Source organism: Mycteria americana, chromosome 3 (assembly GCF_035582795.1).
Source record: "Mycteria americana isolate JAX WOST 10 ecotype Jacksonville Zoo and Gardens chromosome 3, USCA_MyAme_1.0, whole genome shotgun sequence".
Taxonomy (NCBI): domain Eukaryota; kingdom Metazoa; phylum Chordata; class Aves; order Ciconiiformes; family Ciconiidae; genus Mycteria; species Mycteria americana.
In genome coordinates, this window is record NC_134367.1 from 98185797 (window position 1) to 98206804 (window position 21008).

Genomic DNA, 21008 nt, shown 5'->3' on the forward strand with positions numbered 1-21008 from the left:
ACCCTTGCCGTTTGCAGATGGCCAGGAAAGCAGCAGGAAATTGCTGGTTGCCACTGAGAAAAGAAGCAACATAATCCCAGAGTTGCTGGTAGAGCAGGCTTCCACCCCTATTATATTTGAAAATCATCTGGTGTGAAGGCTCCAAAGAGTGCATATATATTGAATTTTTTTTTTCTTTTTTTAAAGTGGACTTGAAAAATAAAACCTTTTTCCAGTTGGCATTTCCAAACTGACAATGTGCAGCCTCTTGATTAAGATGTGACATAGTTTATAACCCTGGCAACAAAGGAGACTCTTCGCATTCCAAAGCATTTCCATCTGCTTTAACACTAGAGCAACAAACAAGAAACTGTACCATCCAGTTTAGTTTCAGAAGAATGTTTTTGATTGAAAGATAATTTAGTATATGTATCCTGACTCCTACATGCGATTGTATAAGAAAAAAGCGTTAATTCACACAAGCACTTTGGATGAAAAAAACCCCCTCCAAACAATAAACTTCCAATACTACTGTGCACAGTTCTGAACAAGTCTTTCTACAGAACAGCACGGTGTTCTGTAGAACATCTATAGCGGTGGCTCAGAAAGGCAGAGGAAGTCTCTGCGCTCTCCCTCTCAGGAGCCATTCCTTCTGGAGGTGTAGGAAGAGCACAGATTAAAGCAATCCCAGGTAGATTAAAAATTCCCCCACAAGTGAGATCAGCACAGCTGACTAGCAGTGGCATGAATTACCCCAAATAAACACTGGTCTCATGCCACTTACCAGTGGCTTCCTGAGGTGCACATTACTGCTAGCTCTGTTTTGTTTTAACCCAGTACATGGGACACCTAAGCCCTGGGGATTGCTCTGCATTAGCACATGCTTGGTTTGCGCAGGCCGGAAGATCTCTGACCCTTTTGCTCTCAGAGTTTCTGTCTGCTACTTAGTGCTAGTTACCACTGATGCTTTGCCCACCTTGCTGCCAGTCGCTGCAGCTTGATACATTCAGGCTAGTCAATGCCTAGCTGAAGAGCTGCTGCACAGTTCAAGGCAGCCCACAGGGTCCACAAGGCTCAAGAGTGCGAGCGCAAATAGCTGGGCAGTTCGCCCACACAGATCCGTGTCTCTATGGAGACTTTGTCCGCAGCAGCCCAAGGAGCTAGGCTGAAGCCAGCCCAGCCATGTCTGGGCAAGGAGCAGCTCCGGCAGTCTGGACATACCCTTTGCAACTGGTGCTCCCTTGTATGCACCAGCTGTTTCTCGCTCCCAGCGAGGACGGTCTAGCAGCCGGCATTTATCAGTTCTGCATCCTTATTCGGCAGGGCTGCGGCCCCTGGCACGTGCACCTGGGGGTAGGCAGATGCCACACATTCCTCTCCTCAAGTGCCATTTTTGCAATGCTGCGTCATGGCAGCCTCTCCAAGCACTTCCGCTGCAACGGCCTAGGGAGGGCTGCAGAAGACTCTAAAGATGATCCTCACGCCTGCATCGTATCCCTTTGCTTCACGTTATGTCATTCCTACTTTGCTATTTTTCCCACTTAAATATTACTGAAATTTATTAAGCCAAACAAAAGATTTTTTCCCTTTTCTCTCCAACACAGCAAATGCCTAATTTCTGAAGAATCAGACAAAATGACTGTTTGCTGGAACTCACGGGGCAGGAGGTACGGCTCCCTCCTTCACTCAGTAGCACAGCTCCTTGCAGCTCTCTTGCCCACCTGTGGAAGGACCGACTGGCCATCTCTCTTGTTTATTACACAGATTGCAGTGGCATACTATATTCTCAGCTGGGTTCAGAGCCAGCTGCGCTGCATACTCTACCAACACAGGAAGGACATTGACCTTGTCCTGAGAAAATACAAGAAAAACTACAGAATAATCTCAAGTCATTGCAAGTGCTCAGACAGTAGACGCAAATGGCCTGATTCCAGGGAAAAAAATATGTCCAGGAGTCTTTTCACTATGAATTTCACTGCAACTGCTTACTTGTATGATCTTCATTTGAGGTGCTAGTTATCAGCCTCCTGCCACTTCTCCAGCTGATAGAGACATATGGAGTAGAGGTCACTGTGTTCAATTCCTAACCTGCTAGATCTCCAGCAGTTCGCATTTCCAGCCAGTGCTGAGAAACATGATTCTATGTTGTACTTACGTAGTCCAGGGTCAAATTTCCTGTTGGTATATGTAGGAACAACTCTGCTAATGACTGCGACACTTGATTAGACCATTTAGCTCTCCGTCCTCATGTTCACCCTTCCTCCTAAAATACAGTCTTATGACAAACTTACTGCTGAACGATATACATAACAGAAAGCTTCAAGCCAAGGTAAAAACAAATAAAGCAAAGAGTAAAGTGATTCATATTATCTGTTTTGTGTTGTAAAAATGTTAGCATATTAAGGAATACATCTGGACATTTTTAAAGACGTGTTGGTAATGCAGAACTTCTACATTACAGTCTCTCTCTCTGTTATAACATCTCCATTCATCATTCTCTTCCCTTTACTAACAGAGACTAAAATATTAAGTTATATGAATACTGACTAGTATCAAATAGGACGACTGTGCCTGCTTACATACTTGGTTCTGCAGACATTAATGACAGTGGCAACCGAAGTAGACTTACCATCTAAGACACAATTATTACCAGTGTTTCTGAGAGAGTGAAGGGCAAGGGCTTGCCCTGTTTTCAGAAGGTAAAAACCACATTTGCGGCTGAAAAATTACTGTACTCCATTTCTGTTCCCTGGTGAGTTCTTCAGAAAGTCTGAATACTTTTCCCTCCCTCTTCTTTTTGAAGAAAATAATAAAAATCAAAACATTTTGTGCTCTTCTCATTAGATAAATAAATACTCCTAGGACCTTAGAGTAGAAGTCACTTGAGGCTGACATTTCCAGCTGGAGATGAAAAAAACAGCCCTTTCATTGAGTGATCAAAGCACGATACTCATCTGAGAGACAACATGGCTTGACTGCATTGCAAACTTCTTGGGAAGTCATTTACTGCACTGAAAAACAATTTGCTGAGGATTAACATCCATGCCTCTCTATTTCAGGACTTGTGTTTTCCAGAAATGATTATCAACAGTAATTCTCAGTGAATGCTAATAAAGCTGATGTTCTTCATTCTGAAAAATAAATTCCCAATCCAAAAATGAGACTCTTCATCATCCTTGCGTTTAAGGCTTTTTAAAGATTTCAGAAAATCCAGGAGTGCCTCGTAAGAAAAAAACCAACCCCAACATATCTTCCCTTACTCCTCTGGTGATCAGCTTCTGAGAGCCTCAAGAAAATTTCAGATTATCAGATCTGTATGTTTGACAGCAGACTTTCCACAGCCTTCACCTTCACTAGATGTACAAAGATGAAAAATAGCCAAGCAGGGCATTTTGTTTCCTCCTTTATCCATATAATAAGAAACCCTTGAAGGAGTTCAGTTCAAGAAGGTTCTAACCATCATGTTTTCCAGCAGAAACGGATGTCTGAAGCTGCTAATAAATGGTAGCACCCTATGTAGCCCCCCTGTATATGGGTGTAGCCCCAAAGCAGGAAGGGAAAGTTTAGAGCTGGGCTTCCCACACTGGCACCACCTTTCGCCCTTGGTTCTCTTTTTGATTTCCAGGCAGCCAGCATGCCTCAGGTTCTCCTTCAGGTCTACCTTTGGAGTTCACAAAACTGCCTGGTAGAAACACAGTGATCCCAATCACCAAGTCCCTCTTCACCTTGGATAACCCCCACACGCACGTACTACAGCTAAACTCCAGGCCACAGAGTTCCTACTGGCAACTTGACTCTGCTGCCCAGATATTACACATATGCTATTTTTTCCAGTACATTCTGGCATTCAACGTAGACAGTCAGGGCTCCTAAACACTTCCTTTGAATATAAAGCAGAACACCCTGCAGCTGTTCAAAAGAAAATGGCACTTAGCAGGGAGAAAAGTGCGTGTTGGGTGGACTAACTCACTGATATGGCAGATATATACAATGCACTGAAGTGAGCCAGGAGGAACTGAAAAGCATCCGTTTCTCCATCCAGGTGAGAAAGCACTGGCAAGAAGTTAATTGCATAAGATAAATGCAAGTAAAGGAACATAAAATCGACATTTTGCTGTTTCAAAAAGCAGCTGTGCTGAATGGTCAGAGTTTATTCCATTAAGGCCTGACCCATCAAAGAAACAAATTTTAAAGATCAACAAGTTAGCTAGTTATTACTACCACAAAGTGGTTTGCAGGTTTCTTCTTCTCTCTGGTTTATCAGTAGTCACTAAGCCTTAAAAGTCATGTCAAAAACAAACACAGAGCAGGAATCTACACGAAAACCCACAAAACCTGAGCTTGAAGTCTCAAAAACAGTGTTACTGACATTCCCTTATGGAACTTCCTGCTTTTACACAAATAGATTGCTCAGAAGTACAGAACCTGTGCATGGTAACTATCTCACCTCAAATCACCCATGCTATTCCTGCATTTTGGAATTTATTCCTAAATTTCTGAAGTGAAGCCTATGCATTTGCAGAACTTGTGTTACCTCTCCAATGCCAAAACCAGCATCTAGAAGCACCGCTGCTCACTATAAAGGTCTTAAATGAATGGAGGCAGTAGCCATTTACTCAGGCAGTAGAAAAAAAAAAAAAGGAAGTTATTATGAAATAAACCCGATTTTTCATCCAGAGGAAAGACTTGAAGCATTGCCGCTAAGGTTAGAAAACCACACGGCTGTTCCTTCTTTTCATACCATGCGAAAAAAATAAGTCTTCTGTAGGTAAATAACTCCATTTATTCATACTCTGAACCCTGTGCTATGAGGGAATGGAATTCTCTCCAGGTACCACTGAATCCATCCATATAGTTTTAAGATGAATTGATACGTACACTAACACAAATCCATTCCTGGCACAAACAGACATGAACCAGCTAGGGCAATACTTCTTCCCACCGCATTAAGATGGTGAATAGAAGGCTATCATGCTCATCTACTGAATTTTTGTCTTAGATCACTGTGATCCTTAGAGAAAGGGGTGCATACATCTGTTTGAACCTGCCAAAATGGGAATCCGATCTTGGATACTGTAACTCAAGAATTCTTTCTGTTTCCTCATCATCCAGGGCAAAAAATAAAAGAAAAAAAAAGCTAAAAATGTGGAATTAAATCCAAACCAGAAAAAAACCCTTAGATTTCTATTTCTAAAATTCTTTTAGCTTTAAGTATCTGTGTTATCATTAATAAGAGTCAGGAGACTAGCTTAAAGCTTTCCCTTCATATATCTGGCATACAAATACTCGATATCATTACCAGTTCCACAGAGTATAGTCCTGATTATTGCAATATATCACCAAGGGTTTTTTTTAGGTTAATTTTATAAAAACAACAAGGGATCATAACATGCCAACAAAAGCAAACATTCATGGTTACTATAGACAAAACCCAGCTCAACCCTTCTAACTCCACATAACACATCTCTTTTGTTTAAGTGAATAACAGAAGCCTAATATATGTTTTGTGTTCTTGTAGCACAGTGCTGTCATATCACCCAAGTACGTACTTCCATTTTTTATCACCTTGTATTATTGTCTGGGCCATCAATACAAAGATAAAAACATTTGTGGGTCACTCTCACCAGCCAGGGTGTGAACACACCACTACAAGAAGTAAACTTAAAGTTCCACCATTAAAAGTTTTGAATATCCTATTTATAAAAGTTGTCTAGCATGATCAAATGCTACAGCCAAAATATTAATTTATCCCTGCTTTAGAACCTCAGACCTTGCACCCTTGAGGAATTCAGCAAACAAAACAATATTCTAGAATTTTAACAAGCTGTTTTATCACCATGTCCCCTCATATGATGTACCCGGCTTCCTTGCCTCTTGCCTAATGATGAACTGGAATCATATAAACAGGCTGACCTGATTCTCTAAAGCCATACTTCTAAAGCTAAGTGAGGTCAGCACCACTTTAATGAGGAAAGTGGTAAAACCATTCTAAAGCATATGCAATCGTATTACCTGGGGGTGAGGTGGGAGGTACAACTATCTTGACATAAAAATTGTAGTACAGAGTAGGCATAACACAAAGGTTTGCAAACCATCGACTGAGAGACAACTGACTCCTTATTCCCTATGAAGAGCATAGGCAAAGAGACAGTTCTACTTTATGGTTGTCAACAACATTGTAGTACTCCACTAGTGCCCATAAAGATATTACTCAAAGAAGGCATGAGTTGTTTATTTTCCACATACAAGAAATAGCCTGATAAGTAATGGAAAAAGAATTCAAACTGGAAATGCCAGTTTAATCATGCATTTTGAGATCCCGATTTTACACCAGCTTTTCTTTGTAGCGAGTGGAAGCACGTGGTAAATGACATTGCTTATATACCACAGAATAGCTCTCCCCACAGTAAGTCTGCACCAGACTATGACAAATAAATCTTGCCAGACGATTACTTCACAGGTCCTTAATGAAATTAGTGATGAAGTCAAGGACATTTGCTGTCAGTAAACCACTTCTAATCTAGAAGAGGACTTTGTATTTTGAGGGCTTAGCTATAGCAAAAACACCCCTTTCTGCTAAAACAACACCAAGACGACACACACAATTCCCCATGCGAAATTTACTTCCTTTTTTATTGATGGTCTCCAAGATACACATTTAATATTTCCTGGCCTTCTGAGCTTTGTTGCACTTCATTTACAGTAATTACTTTTGTGATAGCAAATATCTGGGTAGAACAAAAGCATCTGCATTTGACAGCTACATTGCTCTGAAACACCAAGCCACCTGCTTCTTTTTGAGTCTTTATGTGTACAACAGCAGCGCTTCCCAAAAGTTTTCTGTTATTTCTCTTTAAAACTAGTTTTGAGACTCTGAAAGCAACAGAATAGTGACTTATAGTTTAGGAAGAGAAGGAATATTAGCAGCTATTAATTTAAAAGAGTTATGACTCCTGTGCCAGATGCAGAACTGCTATAGATACAAAGACATGATCATTTAACAAAACATTCACCGTCACATTGGGCAGCGATTAGAAGTTGTTGTACATTATGTCAGAAATATGTATTGTTCTAACTTAATGGGGAGCCATCCAGGGGACAAAAAACAAGCTGGCAAACAACAGAATAGGTTTTGATAAGCAGTCTGGGAGCAATTATAAAGCAATAGAGTATCCATAAAATTGATATTCTATTTCCAACCTCAGGCTAGGTACAGACCTTAATTTTTTTCCAGTGCTGGGAGCTAACCAATTAGAGCTAAAAGATGACCAGAGAGCAAAACAGTCTCTGGAAGAGTGGGCGAGTCAGGAGGACAAAGTCAATTTTACATGAGCAAAACAGGAAGGAGGAAATATTACCAGCTGAAGATAAAGGATTGTGTCAGCCACACTCTGTGGTGGGTTCTGCAGGCTGCCAGGCCTACAGAACTTCTGCATGGAACATATTGTGAGGTGTGAATACAGGCTTTAAAAAGGGAAATACTTTCTTTCTAAATAAACTATGCATTATTTTAAGAAGATCACCTGGGGGGCAAGAGGGGTGCTCACTAATATTATTTCTTCCAAGTAAAAGATCTATCCCTAAGACAAGCCAGGGGAGGTAATCACAGCCGGTCCCAGGTAGAACACTGCTCAAAAGGCTGGCCTTTGAGTTGGAAAAAAATTGAAGGAATCCGTCTTAAAAAAAGGTTTATGATCAGCATCACTGACCTGGAGGGGGAGAGATACCTGATGCTATCAGGAGTCTTCTCTCCCAAATGTGCTGGAGATAGTGCTTTGAAATATATACCAAAACCAACTGTTGGTACTGCATTGATTAACTTCTTTTAAAAGCGTACCAACATTGACAGGATGTAAAAACACTAAGTCTTATCCTGGGCAGTCTGCCTCTGTAGGAGTCAGTGATTTTTTCAGGTGATACCTCCCATGTAAAGGTTGCTATTATTTCTATCTTTTATAGTCACGGCAAGGCAGTGTATTTCTTCTGGTTCACTCATCTTGCAGTATGCCCAACATAACTAGCTGTCATTCTTCCTCCATTCAGTCTTCTCCTGTCATTGCTTGACAGTACATCCAGGTGCTCAAATTCAGTCATTCACTGACTGTAATGTAATGCATTTGTTACTATTATGCCACCTTTCAAGCAGAAGTGATCTTCCCAAGTTCATTTTTCTGAACACATTGTGCTTTTGCATATCCAGCTGTTCTTCAACATCCTTCTCCAACAGCTCGATCCAAAACACTCCAGTTCATCTCTCACTGTATTCAGTGTCTACCTTTCATATCCCTCCTCCCTATGCACCATACCGACCACTGAAATGTGAAGTAAATGTATAAGTTTAAACACTCCAACGAGGGGCACTTCTAGACACATTTTGGTCAGTATTACGGGGCTCATGCCAAAGGATGTTGTATGTTAACTGAGCAATGAAGTATATTTTTTCCAGTTGCTTCAACCACTAACCAACTACAGGACATCCTGAATGATTCCTTCTTTAAAATATATAATGAAATAATTTGATATGAAAATAAAAGAGCAGGAACAAATTCGTCTTAATTACATACAGTCAGAGACCAATGAAACAGTATGACATGTCTGTCCTTTGGGCCATCTAAGACCTTAATTCTTTATGTACTATTCTTTCTTTTGTTTAGGATATACATCCAGGTAATGCTTATGTTTTTTGCCATCTACAGAGCCCTAAGGTCCCTTAATGCAGCTTTAATCTGCTTTTCTTGATACATGCCATCAAACTATGCTTCCAAAAAGAGTTGTCATTAGGAAGGGAGACCCCAGGCACCACATTATGCAGTTGCCTGGTTCATATCAATATGAATTGGGAAAAATAATCAACCACTTTTAAAAACAGCTTTAAAATCATGCAGTTGAACTTGAACTGTTTACATGAAGTATCCTGTAGTCATTCCACGCAGTAGTAAAATTTACTACTATTTTTCTATAAGGCAATAACAACTGGAGATACACAATAGCATCAGGTCTTTCTCTCTTCAAAGTGGTTTTACAAAGCAGTAAAGCCCTCCTAGCATAAATTGTACTTTAGACCTCTAGAAAGTCTGTACCAAATCTGAAACTGTTCCCAACTATAGATGTATTCTGTTACTCTTCCTGCTTTCCCCCTCGTTGGATTCCTGTTGTTCTTTTTCTTCAGAAATGCTTTTTAATTTTTTTTTATTTATTTTTTTCTGCCTTGCAACTCTGATACTCTTTCTCCATTCCTTCACTCATCAGTTATTTGCTGGCTGGTTTAGAGAAAGACCTACACAGAGACAGGCTAGTCATAGCAGCAGAGGCAAGCCAGCCCCTACTCCTGCATCCCTGTAGCTGTGAATGCGTCTCACTGCCAACTGTATTACGTACCACAGTGCATGCAGGGAGCAAAGAGGGGTTCCTCCAAGAGCACACACTCTAGCAAGTCTGTGTCTAGGAGTAAGCCTGAACTTGTGGCTTTCACTACCAACATTAACTGTTTCTACCAGAAACAACCTATCCTGCTACTCCTTGCAAGGTCTTTCTGCACATGAAGATTGGCACTGATAGAAGCATAGGAGGTAATATTCTTTCCTGCTTTGGGGAAATCAGATTACCAGACAGCATAAAGGAACCCACCTAGCAGCCCTCCAAGCTACTTTGCACACTATGTTTTCTTTGTTTTGTCCTCCCCTGAAACATAAATTATCAGTAAGTGCTGGAGGAAAGATCCAGGACTTGAAAGACCAGTTGGTTGATCTGACATGGCAAATACTCTGTTCCTCACATAAACAACTAGTTTCTTCTTCCTTTTCCACCTGTCTTATCTATCTTCGAGTGTTTGTAGTCCTCAATGAACGTCTGACCTTTGACAATATGATGTGATATTTGACTGTACAACATGAGGTTTTTTTTTACTATGCTTATTACTTTCAAACCACAAAACACAATTTAGCAGCCACTGGACTATTTCCTGTTTCAATCATACCCATGTTCACACTTTGAAGAGATGTTGGCATTGTTTTAAGAGCTTTTCCATTACTAATTTTCACTTCTTTCTCAAAGATGTGCACTGACAGTCTTAGCTTGTCGCATACACAAAGTAAGTAACCTCAAAAACACAGGCAGCAGAGCTATTTTAAATGGCAACATACAGCTTACAATGAAAAGCATTATATGCTGATACAGCACCATAACTCTAAATGATCCTAAAGCATTGAAGCTCACATTTAGATAGCCTCAATCTCACTTGTGACCTTCCTTTGCTCTGGTTTTGACAATGTCCCACTCAGCTACTTGACTACACCTGTGGAGGCCACTCCCTCTCTCCACTGAGAAAGCAGGCTGTCTAAAGACAGTGCTGCATGGGTTTAAAACATCAGTTAAATACAGGCAATTCTGAATGGAAGTTGGTCTTCCAGCAATGCAACAGGATTTTCTGCCATTTGGCTAAGAAACTCAGCTAGTATGCGATCACCAGAAAGTATTACAGTAGCTTTAATTTTTGCACAGAACAGACAAATTCATTGTTTTGAAAGGTCACGACAGTAAATAGCAAGGAATTCAATTTATCTCCCTCGGATGGATGAAGGACTGAGTCAAACATAGAACAGTGGAAACCTCTGGCTCCAAGAAGTCTGTGCTGGTTCAAACCTGCTCTTAGGCAGCCAAACCATCCTTTCAGCTATATGTTATTACAGCTTGTGATTTTCAACTGATCTTTTTCCCCAGCCGTGCTATTGCAGCAAGTTGTGTCATACATAAGCATCAAAAGCATGGTCAATACATGAAGAATTTGTTTGTCTTTAACCAGGAAGTCTACCAAATATAAAATTATTTGTGACATAGGCAGACATCATCATAGTTGTCTCACACTCATTTCTGCGCATGTAAAGTGACGTATGAAAAAGTACAGGGAGATATATGGGAGGAGACACCATAAGCATAATAGAGAAAGACAAATACTGGAAAAGCAAACAAGCACAAGGATTAGTTTTAAAAACAGAAAGACCATGAAGACAGAAAATCAAAAGAATACCCTGAGCCTCACATGTTTCAGCTTCACAGTACACCCAGGAGGAGAGTGACACACCAGTAGCATACCTGATTTAACAGGCTCTTTGTGCATAACTGAGAACAGCAGAGCTAATAAGTAGATCATTCCTGACTGGATGTATCGCATCATGCAATAACTCTTACCTAAAGCTTTCTGGGTATTCAACAACAGCCATGTTGATAACATCCAGCGCATGCTGATAGTGCTTCTGAGCTGAAAAGAGGAGGGCCAGTAGATGAAGTGAATTCATGTCATCTTTGCATAGTTGCAGTGCTTCTTGAAGATGTTCTATAGCATCAGAAATCTGGGAGGAGATGGGGTAGAGATAAAAAGAGAAAACATTTCTCCTTCAGTCCTACATTATATCCCAAAGGTAAGAACAAACACAGTCATTAGAAATTCTGAAGAAATCCTACTTAGGCACCTATGAGAAAGACTTCTATCATCTGAACAGTTTGACAAAATTAACAGACTGCACTGCTTGGAAAAAAACACACCTTCTAGAGAAAAGAGTCTGCAGCATTACTAAATCATTGCCTATAAACAGGAGCAGCAGACCTGATCCAATCAACCCCCTCTTACTTTGGCATGGTGCTTCTATGCGGTAAACAGATCCACTACAGAGGCCCAATTCTCAACTCTGTTTTCTAGGATGGGTAGCTGGCTCTTCACCTGGGGGAGAGCATTACGCATCTCTGCTGCATTTTGTCTCGTGATGGCCATTCAAGGCCTTTCATGATTTGCATCAAGAACATAAAAATTAAGTTTGAATGTTCAAGGGTAAAAGAGTCAAGATTCAAAATGCTGTCAGAAAAAGAAGTATCTTTGCAAGCAGTGATGTAAAGAGCAGTCCTGACACTCACAGCAGCAGCATGTCACTAGAATCAAGTCTCACTTGGCAGAAAACTTAACATCTGTAATGAATGCAAGTATATCCCATGCTCTTTGTGATCCAATACCATATTTTAGGCTATCTGTTCAAAAGGGAAGTTCTTAGTAGATTTTCTTTCCTTTGGCTACAAATAAGTTTTATACGGAGGATTTTCTTTAAGATTCTCTAGTGTCTGAAATTACTGTTATTTAAATTATTCCAGATCTGTGTTTGGCCCTGGAAGCCTGCAGAAAACAAAACAGAAAAACGTATAAATTTCTTTTCCTCATATATACCTTCCCTCTCCTTCTGTTAAGGGATGAAGAATGTAGCTCCTTCTTTCCTATTACGAGAACTTCCCACCTAGCAAAGCTCTGCAGACATTCTGCTGCCTTGGCATACCACCAGTGTCAAATTCCCACTGCCTCCGCAGATCACTTGGGAAAACAGGTTAGCACATAACTAAGGAAAGCAACAATTACACTGCCTGCAGTTACAACAGAGGTTGCTGATTATCTAGATCCCAGGTATACTTCTCGGAGTGTGGTACATATTCTGCTCAGGGAACAACTTCATCCTAATGTCCAAGTGACATTTCACTCTTCTGTGCATATGCAAGCCAAAGTACTTAACTACTCTATTACTGGTGACTCCATGCAAGTCTGGAGATCAGTGCAACTGCTCCACAGACATAACCCCAAACTGGCACCTGGCCCACAGCTTCAAAACTGCTGAACATCCTGGCTTAGATTCAGGTTGGGATATATGACTGATCGCTCAGCTTTAATGAATTACTGCTTGTCAGTGGAGCTACTTTAACCACGCGTTATTATATCCTACTGCAAAGGTAAACACATTGGCTTAAATCACCAATGTTCCCTCAGCAGCTTAGTAGGACATATTTTCTTACAATGTAAAAACAATAGCAATGACAAGACAACTTGACACCAGGACAACAGGCATGAGACTGTGGTGGGCCCACATCTGCCCGTCCACGAAGTACTTCAGTATGTATACCAGAGGTATATAAATTTAACTTGCTAAAACAAAGCTGCTATCAAGACTCTTCTTGCACTCAGGACTAAAAACACCTCTTATTTTTTCTATTCCTCTGTCTCAGACCTGCAGAAGTATTCATAAAGAAATTCCAAGTTTGGGGAAAAATAAGTTCCTTAGAAGAAAATCTGTAAACCAAACTGGAGGGGGCTTTGAGCAACTTGTTCCAGCTGAGCCTGCTTTGAGCAGAGATTGAACTGGGTGATCTCCAGAGGTCCCCTCCAAACTCAACCATTCTATGATTCTTTTCAAAGACTTTGGAAGGTGATCCTAATTTGCTAGTATGAATCAAAGAATAATACTTGCAACTAGTGTCTTTACTGAGGGACTTCGAAATTGTAAGGATACTTGACCTTACTTGCACATGAATGTGCAAACTAAGTCACCGAGACTTTGCTTTATATGTGCAAGTGTCCAACGATCACACATCTGCAAGTTCATAGCCCTAACAGAGGCCAGCTATTAAAGAAGGTCTCCAACTGTTGCAACATACACGAAATAAAGCAGCACAAAAGTCAGTTGTGGTTGCTCTTGCAAACCTGTGCCTGCTGAACAGGCAGTCACATACTGTTGAAATAGACATAATCTAAAATAATTTTCCCCTGTTCTGTAGCATAGGGCTTACAATGTTTACTTCTCATTTCAGTGCTTCCCTCTAGTACCAGAGTCACAAACAGTGGCTGGTTTTGGAAGTTAATCATGCCTCCCTGACACCTGATTGTTTAACTTGAGCCCCAAAAAATTTCTTAGTGCTGTAACACCATTAGTAGCCTACACAGTACTGCTGTACAATTAGAAACAGTGGACAAAACACAGATAAGAAAAAATACCCTTTAATAATATGAAGAGACTCTATTGTTTTATGGGAAGCATTATACAAATCAACACCCTGCAACAGACCAGGTGCAACAAAATACAAACTAAATTTCTAGAACAATAAAAGCAAGATATTTGGCAGCAGTCAACACAGACTTCTTTTCAAAAGTAGAGATCATCAGCCTATTGACAGATGCCACAGCTTATTTATTTAAGTAACTATGTAATATGAGAAAGATGGAAGCTGGCAGCCCAGGTGGCACCTTGAAACTTCAGGGCTATATCAGAGCTATGATGCCAGTTTAAATTCCCTACAAGTGCTGCGCTTTAAAGTAATCTTATTTCAGTTGGACTGAAAGTCTGAGTGGGGCCTGCAATTAGAAGATGCAACCCTTCTCTGACTCATCTTTCTGTTAATAAATATACCACACATGTTCTGCATAGCACGCAGGTATATTCAGATCACACTGATTAGGAAGTAAAGATACTGCAGTAAGCCAGAAATAGCATCTTGCAGCACTACCAAAATAATGCCACAATATGGATTGTTTAGGCTGCCTCTTATACAACAGGATTTATTTCAATAATGCTCTATGCTTTCTTAAAAACAATGCTGGGATGTTACAACTGTAGGTATAAAAAGGAAAAAAGTATGAGTATTAAAAATAATTCCCAACAGTAGAATGCACTTGCATATTCAGAATGGTAAATGAAACAGGATCTTTTAAGAGGAGTTTTCAGGCCTTATAATTTCACATCAGTTGTGAGTTACACTTAATCAACCATTAAACTACCCTCTCCATCTCCTTTTTAGCATGGGGATTATAGAAAGGAGAAAGCTTTATTGACTGGCAAGAGCTTCCATTGAAAACAGACTTGCTACAGTCCACCAGAACTTCAGGAAAGCAGGTGCAGACATATCTGTGAGTTAAATTATTACTTAATTCTTACTACAAGCTGGTTTTGATCACCAGAAAAATCTAGGCCAGGACCTAGACAGAAAAGCAGCATGTTGCTGTTCAGCAGAGGAAGCGCTAGCTGGTCTGGGAGAAACACAGACCAGAACTATCCACATCCAACAGTCACTGAAAGAAGCACCTCTCAATACCTACTAAAACAGAGCTCGCCTCCTGGGGCACAGACAAGACAGCAGTCTCGCCTTCTTGAAACCAGAATAAAAACTGTGGAGAAAACAGCTGAAATATTTTCTCTGGTGTCTTAACCCATGTTTATCTTATCTTTACATCCAGACACTCTGGAAGGCAGTAGGTGTTTTTTGGATATTGCCACTTGAAACTTCAGGTCTGTTGGCAGTCCACAGATGAAATTGGTAAGTGAGACCTCTAATTCTCAGCTGCTGGCCCCTGGCTGTCTTTCTCTTCCTACTTTCATGCAAAGAAAGGTCAAATCAAATCAAGTATTAAAATGGTACAAACCACCCATATGTTGTTTTTATGTATCTGATACTGATTTACATGGTATTCAAGGTCAAAAACACCACCACCACCCAAAACGAGAAGGGAACCAGCACTTAAAATTAACAACAGCACTGACTCTCTAGAGTCATTTCCATAGAAACTGGTCTGCTAAAAAACAAGGCAAGGCATTAAAATCAGTGAGCTTTAAAATGTTCATTCTACCTTGTTTTTGCTGATCCAAATGCTGTTACCACAGAAACAGGAGAAGCAGCCGAACCAGCCGCCTGGAGTTGCAAGTCTCATTTGTCCATCGGCTCGGCCGGCTGTCAGCCAGGCTCTGCAGGTGGAGATAACCACCGCAGCAAATACTGACCTTGGCCTTGTGGCACTGCAACTTTGGGGGAAAACTAGATTGAGACCCTCCTTACAGAAGAGGGTATTCTACTCTGTATTTTGCTGAAACATGCACCCTAAAATGCTGTGGGGCTGACCTAGACCCTCCAGGAGTCACTGGAGTCCTCCCAGTGACTCCAGTGGTCTTTAAGACAGAGTCACACACACAAACACAAAGCACATCATCATCAACTTTCATTTTGGTTGCTGGTGGTTTTCAACTGCCAACTCTGCAAAAGCCTTTTATAACCACTCCTCGTCACATCCTCAGCATGTGTCAGAGGGAAGTTTATGCTTTTCCATGTCCCCACTCCCTTGCCCAGTGCTGACAGAGACACATGCTATTGGAAATATTTTAAGAGAGACTTCCAAGGAAGATGAATTGCTCCAACTTTGCTTGGCACTCTACCGATCAGCTGCCTCTCTTGCTCTGTTCCATGAAAACGCTCTCTTATCTATGCAAGCTGATACCTAGCTTTTTCAGTGTTGGGTAAGGTTGCCTCATTTATTGAGCTTGACTATGGAAACAAAAAGGCCTATTTGTTGAGAATAACATTCAGGCATTATATTATAACCTACTGTGTAGGAGTGGCTCAATTTGTTGGTACTGTACCATCACCTGATGAAAGCCTTAACTGTGACGTTCAATAGTTAATGCAAGCTATAAAAAAAAGGTATAATTTATCTTTCAGTTGATCAGAAAGAGAATATATTAGATATTTTAAATAATTAAGAATATTAAAAATGCATTACCAAGTGTTTATCGTTAAGTAAACTGGCAAGAGTAGGATATTTTACAGCAGTCTAAAAATAAATATGTCTCAGGTATCTCCTCTCTCCAAGCATGCGTTAAAGATTTATATCTCACTAGATGGAGAAAAGCAGGAGCAGTATTGCAGGGGTCAAGCTGACACTACATAACAGATCACACATCTATGGTAGCAGGGGCAACTGGCAGAACATCAAGGATGAAAATACACAGGTGAGGTAGACAAAAGAGGAAGTGAACATGAGGACAAGAGACCGAATGGAAAGAACAGGAGGGAAGGGAAATGATGAAATGAGACATAATGAAACAACACTGTAAAGACAGGCTACAACTGGAGAAAAAGAAAGGGTAGTGAGTTAAAATGCAGTGGACCAAAACCAGTGAAAACAACAAAGAACCAATGACCACAAAAATCTTGATTTTATTTTTAAGGATAGCAGCTGAAAAGCTGTAATGCTTTTACTCATGGCAAGAAACAGAAGAGGCAGCAGATCAGACAACCTCCCTAACAGGCAAAAGCTGCGAGAGAAAGAAGGGTAGCTGGATATTTTTTAATGAAAGACCCTGAGCAAACTGCATCATAAAGCAGCCAGTAGGCAGATGAGAAAGTTAAATAAGCCATTTTAATTATCCTTTCTTATTGCAGGCTTCCTCACAACACAGTGCTCTCATTATGAAAGGGTTACAAAAGTGACATTATCAAGACTGTGCTCTCTTGGAACAATTAGTTTAACCTAATGAACACACAGCTCCTCTGATTAGCTCAGGAAAGAAAGAAGGATCCAACAGGTTGTAGTGTAGACTAAGGAGAGAAAACTGCAGCAAGCAGAAAGCCTGCCAAAGAAGGAAACTATAATGATGAAATTTCAAATCTAGCTAGAGAAGCATTTAAAAAATAGGGGCTGTTCCAATAAAGACCTTTCCTTTTAAACAGAAGGGACAGAGAAATAAAATACATCCCAATTATGAAAAGAAGGGACAGAAAAATAAAGCACAGCCCAAATGTTTTTTCTGAAAGGCAGTGCAGTGTATTTTCTGATCAGCTTAATTTTTATGAGTTAACACCTGCAGCAGCATTCAAATGCCAACTAATCCCACTTGCTGCAGAGCTCCAGCACCCGTCAAAGCCTAACGCCGAACGTGCCCAAGTATGGAATAAACCAATCCCCAGCACAGAGAGTGTGCAATCTGGTGTGATACAGAACCGGGCAGTAATGAGAGCGTGTTTGGAGTGGCCTGCAGCAGGACACAGCATGATAGCCAAGGAACAGGAAGCAATAACACACACCTCGCTCGCCCCACCCAAAGTTGCTCCAAGTAGGAACAGCACTGCTCACGAGTTAGACCTGAATGCATGCCCTAAGGAAGGTCGTTCCATGTGCTACAGAATTACTATTTAAAAAATAATAATAATAAAAATCTTAAACATATTCTGATTGATTGTTATCGATTACAATGTAGGAAGGAAAGGACCCTGTTTAGCAAGTCTGGGTCTTGTTCAATTGGACTGTCCTTCTCCCACCCTCTCATGACTCAGTGGTTGTCAATTATTGCACATACCTGTCTGACAAGAGCCAGCTGCAGTGATAGGTAGAGGATGATTTGGTGATCTTCTGGGGCCAAGTCACGTGCTCTTTAAGGATGACCACACAATACAAAAAGAAAAGTGACTGTTAGATTGTACTTTGCAGAACTCCTTTGCCATGAGTCACACACAAGCACAGTACAAAACCCAGTCCTCTCCTACAGAAAACTAGTCCAGTAGTGGGGGAGCACACCAAAACTAGACAAAAAGCACATCAATGCTGGCCTGGCTAAGCCAGGCTCACAGGAACAAGTATGACAAACACAACTGCCAGGATGTTATACAACTTACATGCGCCTTCATTAAATGCCACAATGTTTTGGAACTTGGATAACTGATATGGAGAAAGCAGCTTTTAACTCATGACAAACGTATTAAAGCATTATTTTAAGGAATTCAGGTGAGGGAGATTGTTGTCTAACTTGTTCCTATATTGCCACTTTTCAAACAATAGGAGAGGGTTAGGTTAGCAATGAAAAAGTGATAATTGTTTCTGTTATTATTGTGACTATGAGCATGTAGAGGACTACAGATCAGGAGCCCATGACATGAGCTGGTACTCAAACACACAAAACATCCTCCACCCTGCAGCTTCTAGTCTAATTGTTGACAGTAGACTCCTAATTTGGAAAGGGAAGACACTGAGGGAGGAATGAGGATTTGAGCCTGGACCAAAACCAAGGCCCTTACTTCTCAAGCTTGGACCTCTTAGATCTTACCTTCTAGTCCACAACAGGCAACAGTGTGCACTGCAGTGATCCCTTGGCTACAAGGCTGCGGTGTCTCCAGAACCAGACGTGAAGGCCCTTCACACAGGCTTGTGCAAGGCAGGAAACAGGGATGGACAACCAGGGCAGAACTGTCCCTCTCAGACTATGCTAAGCATGAAACTGCAGTCTGGGCTTGCTAGCCTGTGGAAAAGCCATTAACCAAGGCAACGTGAAGATAGTGTTTTGGGGACCTAACCTAGGAGCAATGTGGGGCGCTGGCTCATGCCACACTGGCAGCCCAGCCCAGGGGCCAGCGGATTATCCTGTCGCTGACCCACAGAGCTCACTCCTAGCTCTGCGGCACAGGGAAGTCATTTCCTGTGGGAGAGATGGGGAAGAGGAAGGTCCCTCGTAGACAACTGACGTTCCTGACCTCTTTCTGGGCTGCGTTCCAGGACACCAGGGAAGCCTGCACCTGCATCGCCCTCCCCAAAGTGAGCATGATTAACGTCCTTATGAGGGAGAAACGACAGGCTGACAAGGCTGGTAGTTAAAAACCCTGCCGAAACTATACATTTGCTAATAATAAACAACCAAATAAACAAACAAAAATCAAAGAATTACTCCAGAAAACAAACCACACACTATTTCAATGGCAGCCACCTCTCAAATGTTGTCTTGGCCTGTGAGCAAGAAGCTGTTGGAGTTGACTTTTATAACTAATGGCTCTAGAACGAATTACTTTAATATGGACTGAATGTGTCCTGTAACTCTGCAAGTCAAGGTAGCACCACTGAAGAATTCTGAAGCAATGCCAAAGACATCAAGGTGCAATTAGTACAGGCAAAGTCACTAACTTCTCCCCCCACTTTAAACAAGAAAAGCCCACCAAACAAAAAAACCCCAACAACAAAAACAAAAAGCCCCAAAACCAACCAACAACAAGACTCCACAAGACAGAACCCAGCTTTGCCCTAAGCTGTTAGAGCAGGATGAGCCACCTCTGTGAAACCTTCAGCAGCCTCTCCAACAATAAATAACAGGGGAAAGTTCACATGGGTGTATGGGAGAAGAGATTAATGGTGCTTTTGGAAAGAAACAAAGGGTTCTTATTTTACTGTTCAGTTTCCTCAAAAGGTATTAGAAAAATATTTGATCCAATCTTCCAGCTGAAAAGGCCATTTGTAAAGATGGCTACAGGCCAAACCATGGCCTGAGAGATCATACACATACTTTAAAAACAGGTGAAAAACAAGGAAAACAAAAAAAAGAAACAAAACTCAGGCATTTAGGAAGACACTAGTAACCAGCTCACTATCACAACATCCCTGTTGGCTGAAGTTTGAGTACCTAATGGTTGGCTAGAAGCTTGTCTGCTTCCTAGCTAGAGTTAAGATACCATGAAAACAAGCCACAGCCAGTGGGAAAGGTCAAAGGATAAAAATAAATGCAGTTTAAAAGCACCGCAGGACCACAATTACATCAAAATTGGGCAGTACTGAAAGTATTAATTACATTGGAGTCCAGGAACTAGTGCGACTTAAACTACACTCCTGATCTAAAAAGTGACCAAATAAATGGCTTTTTAAAATTTTATCTTTCAGATCTCCATATGGTAAATATCCAGAATTACATCTGTGGTTTCAGCTTAATACGTGCTCTTGCAACCACTGCAAAACCAGAGCAAGACAAACATGCTGGACTCTTCCTTGCTCAGCATCAGAAAAACAGCTAAGATCCAGTAACATGTTCAACCTGCTACATCTATACTTTGAGATCTGTACCAGAGATCCCAAATTTTCTTTACTTTTGTAATGTATTTATGACCACACCAAACCCAGAATTAAATACTTCAGCCCAAGACTTAGACCATATAAGCTTCCATTTAGTTGCCATCTGAAGTCTGTAGGCATTCACATTTACAATGTTAACTGCCCAAACACCACCTAGTGTATTTTGGGTGGTGTAACTTAGTTGTAACAGGGTCAGGAAGCTCACACCTCACCTCTCTACCACAACAGAAATGACAAAAAGGGTTTTTAACCCAAGCAGTTTTACTTGAGGTAACTGTAGTTGCAGAAGAGTTTAATTCACAGATACCTTCAGGGCAGAGCCAGTGGATCAGACTCCCCCACAAAATACAGCGGTGAAGAACAGATGAGCAGTGACTGCTTTGTACCACTAGCTCTGTAGCCCCCTTTTCATACAACAGCTCATGTAAACACTCATTAGGACAGCAATCATCCCCTCCCCAGTAAGTGCACTGATGCCAGGTCACCCCATAGCAGCCTACACCCTGGTGGTGAAGGTACTTTCCCACCAGGAGGGAAATAGAAGTTTAAGCCTGCTTCACAAAGGAACGGAGAC

The 21008-nt window shown here is 41.1% G+C and overlaps 1 protein-coding gene across 5 annotated transcripts in view; it reads right to left on the bottom strand.

Moving 5' to 3' along the window:
• The window catches only part of TTC7A (tetratricopeptide repeat domain 7A), a 178180-nt gene that overhangs the window by 80887 nt on the left and 76285 nt on the right, over positions 1-21008 (bottom strand). For all 5 annotated transcript variants that reach the window (XM_075496236.1, XM_075496235.1, XM_075496234.1 and 2 more), the window contains 2 exons: positions 17907-17979; positions 11167-11327 (listed from right to left, as the gene is read on the bottom strand). In XM_075496236.1, coding sequence (XP_075352351.1) covers positions 11167-11327; positions 17907-17979 — 234 coding nt within the window. The remainder of the gene's footprint in view (positions 1-11166; positions 11328-17906; positions 17980-21008) is intronic.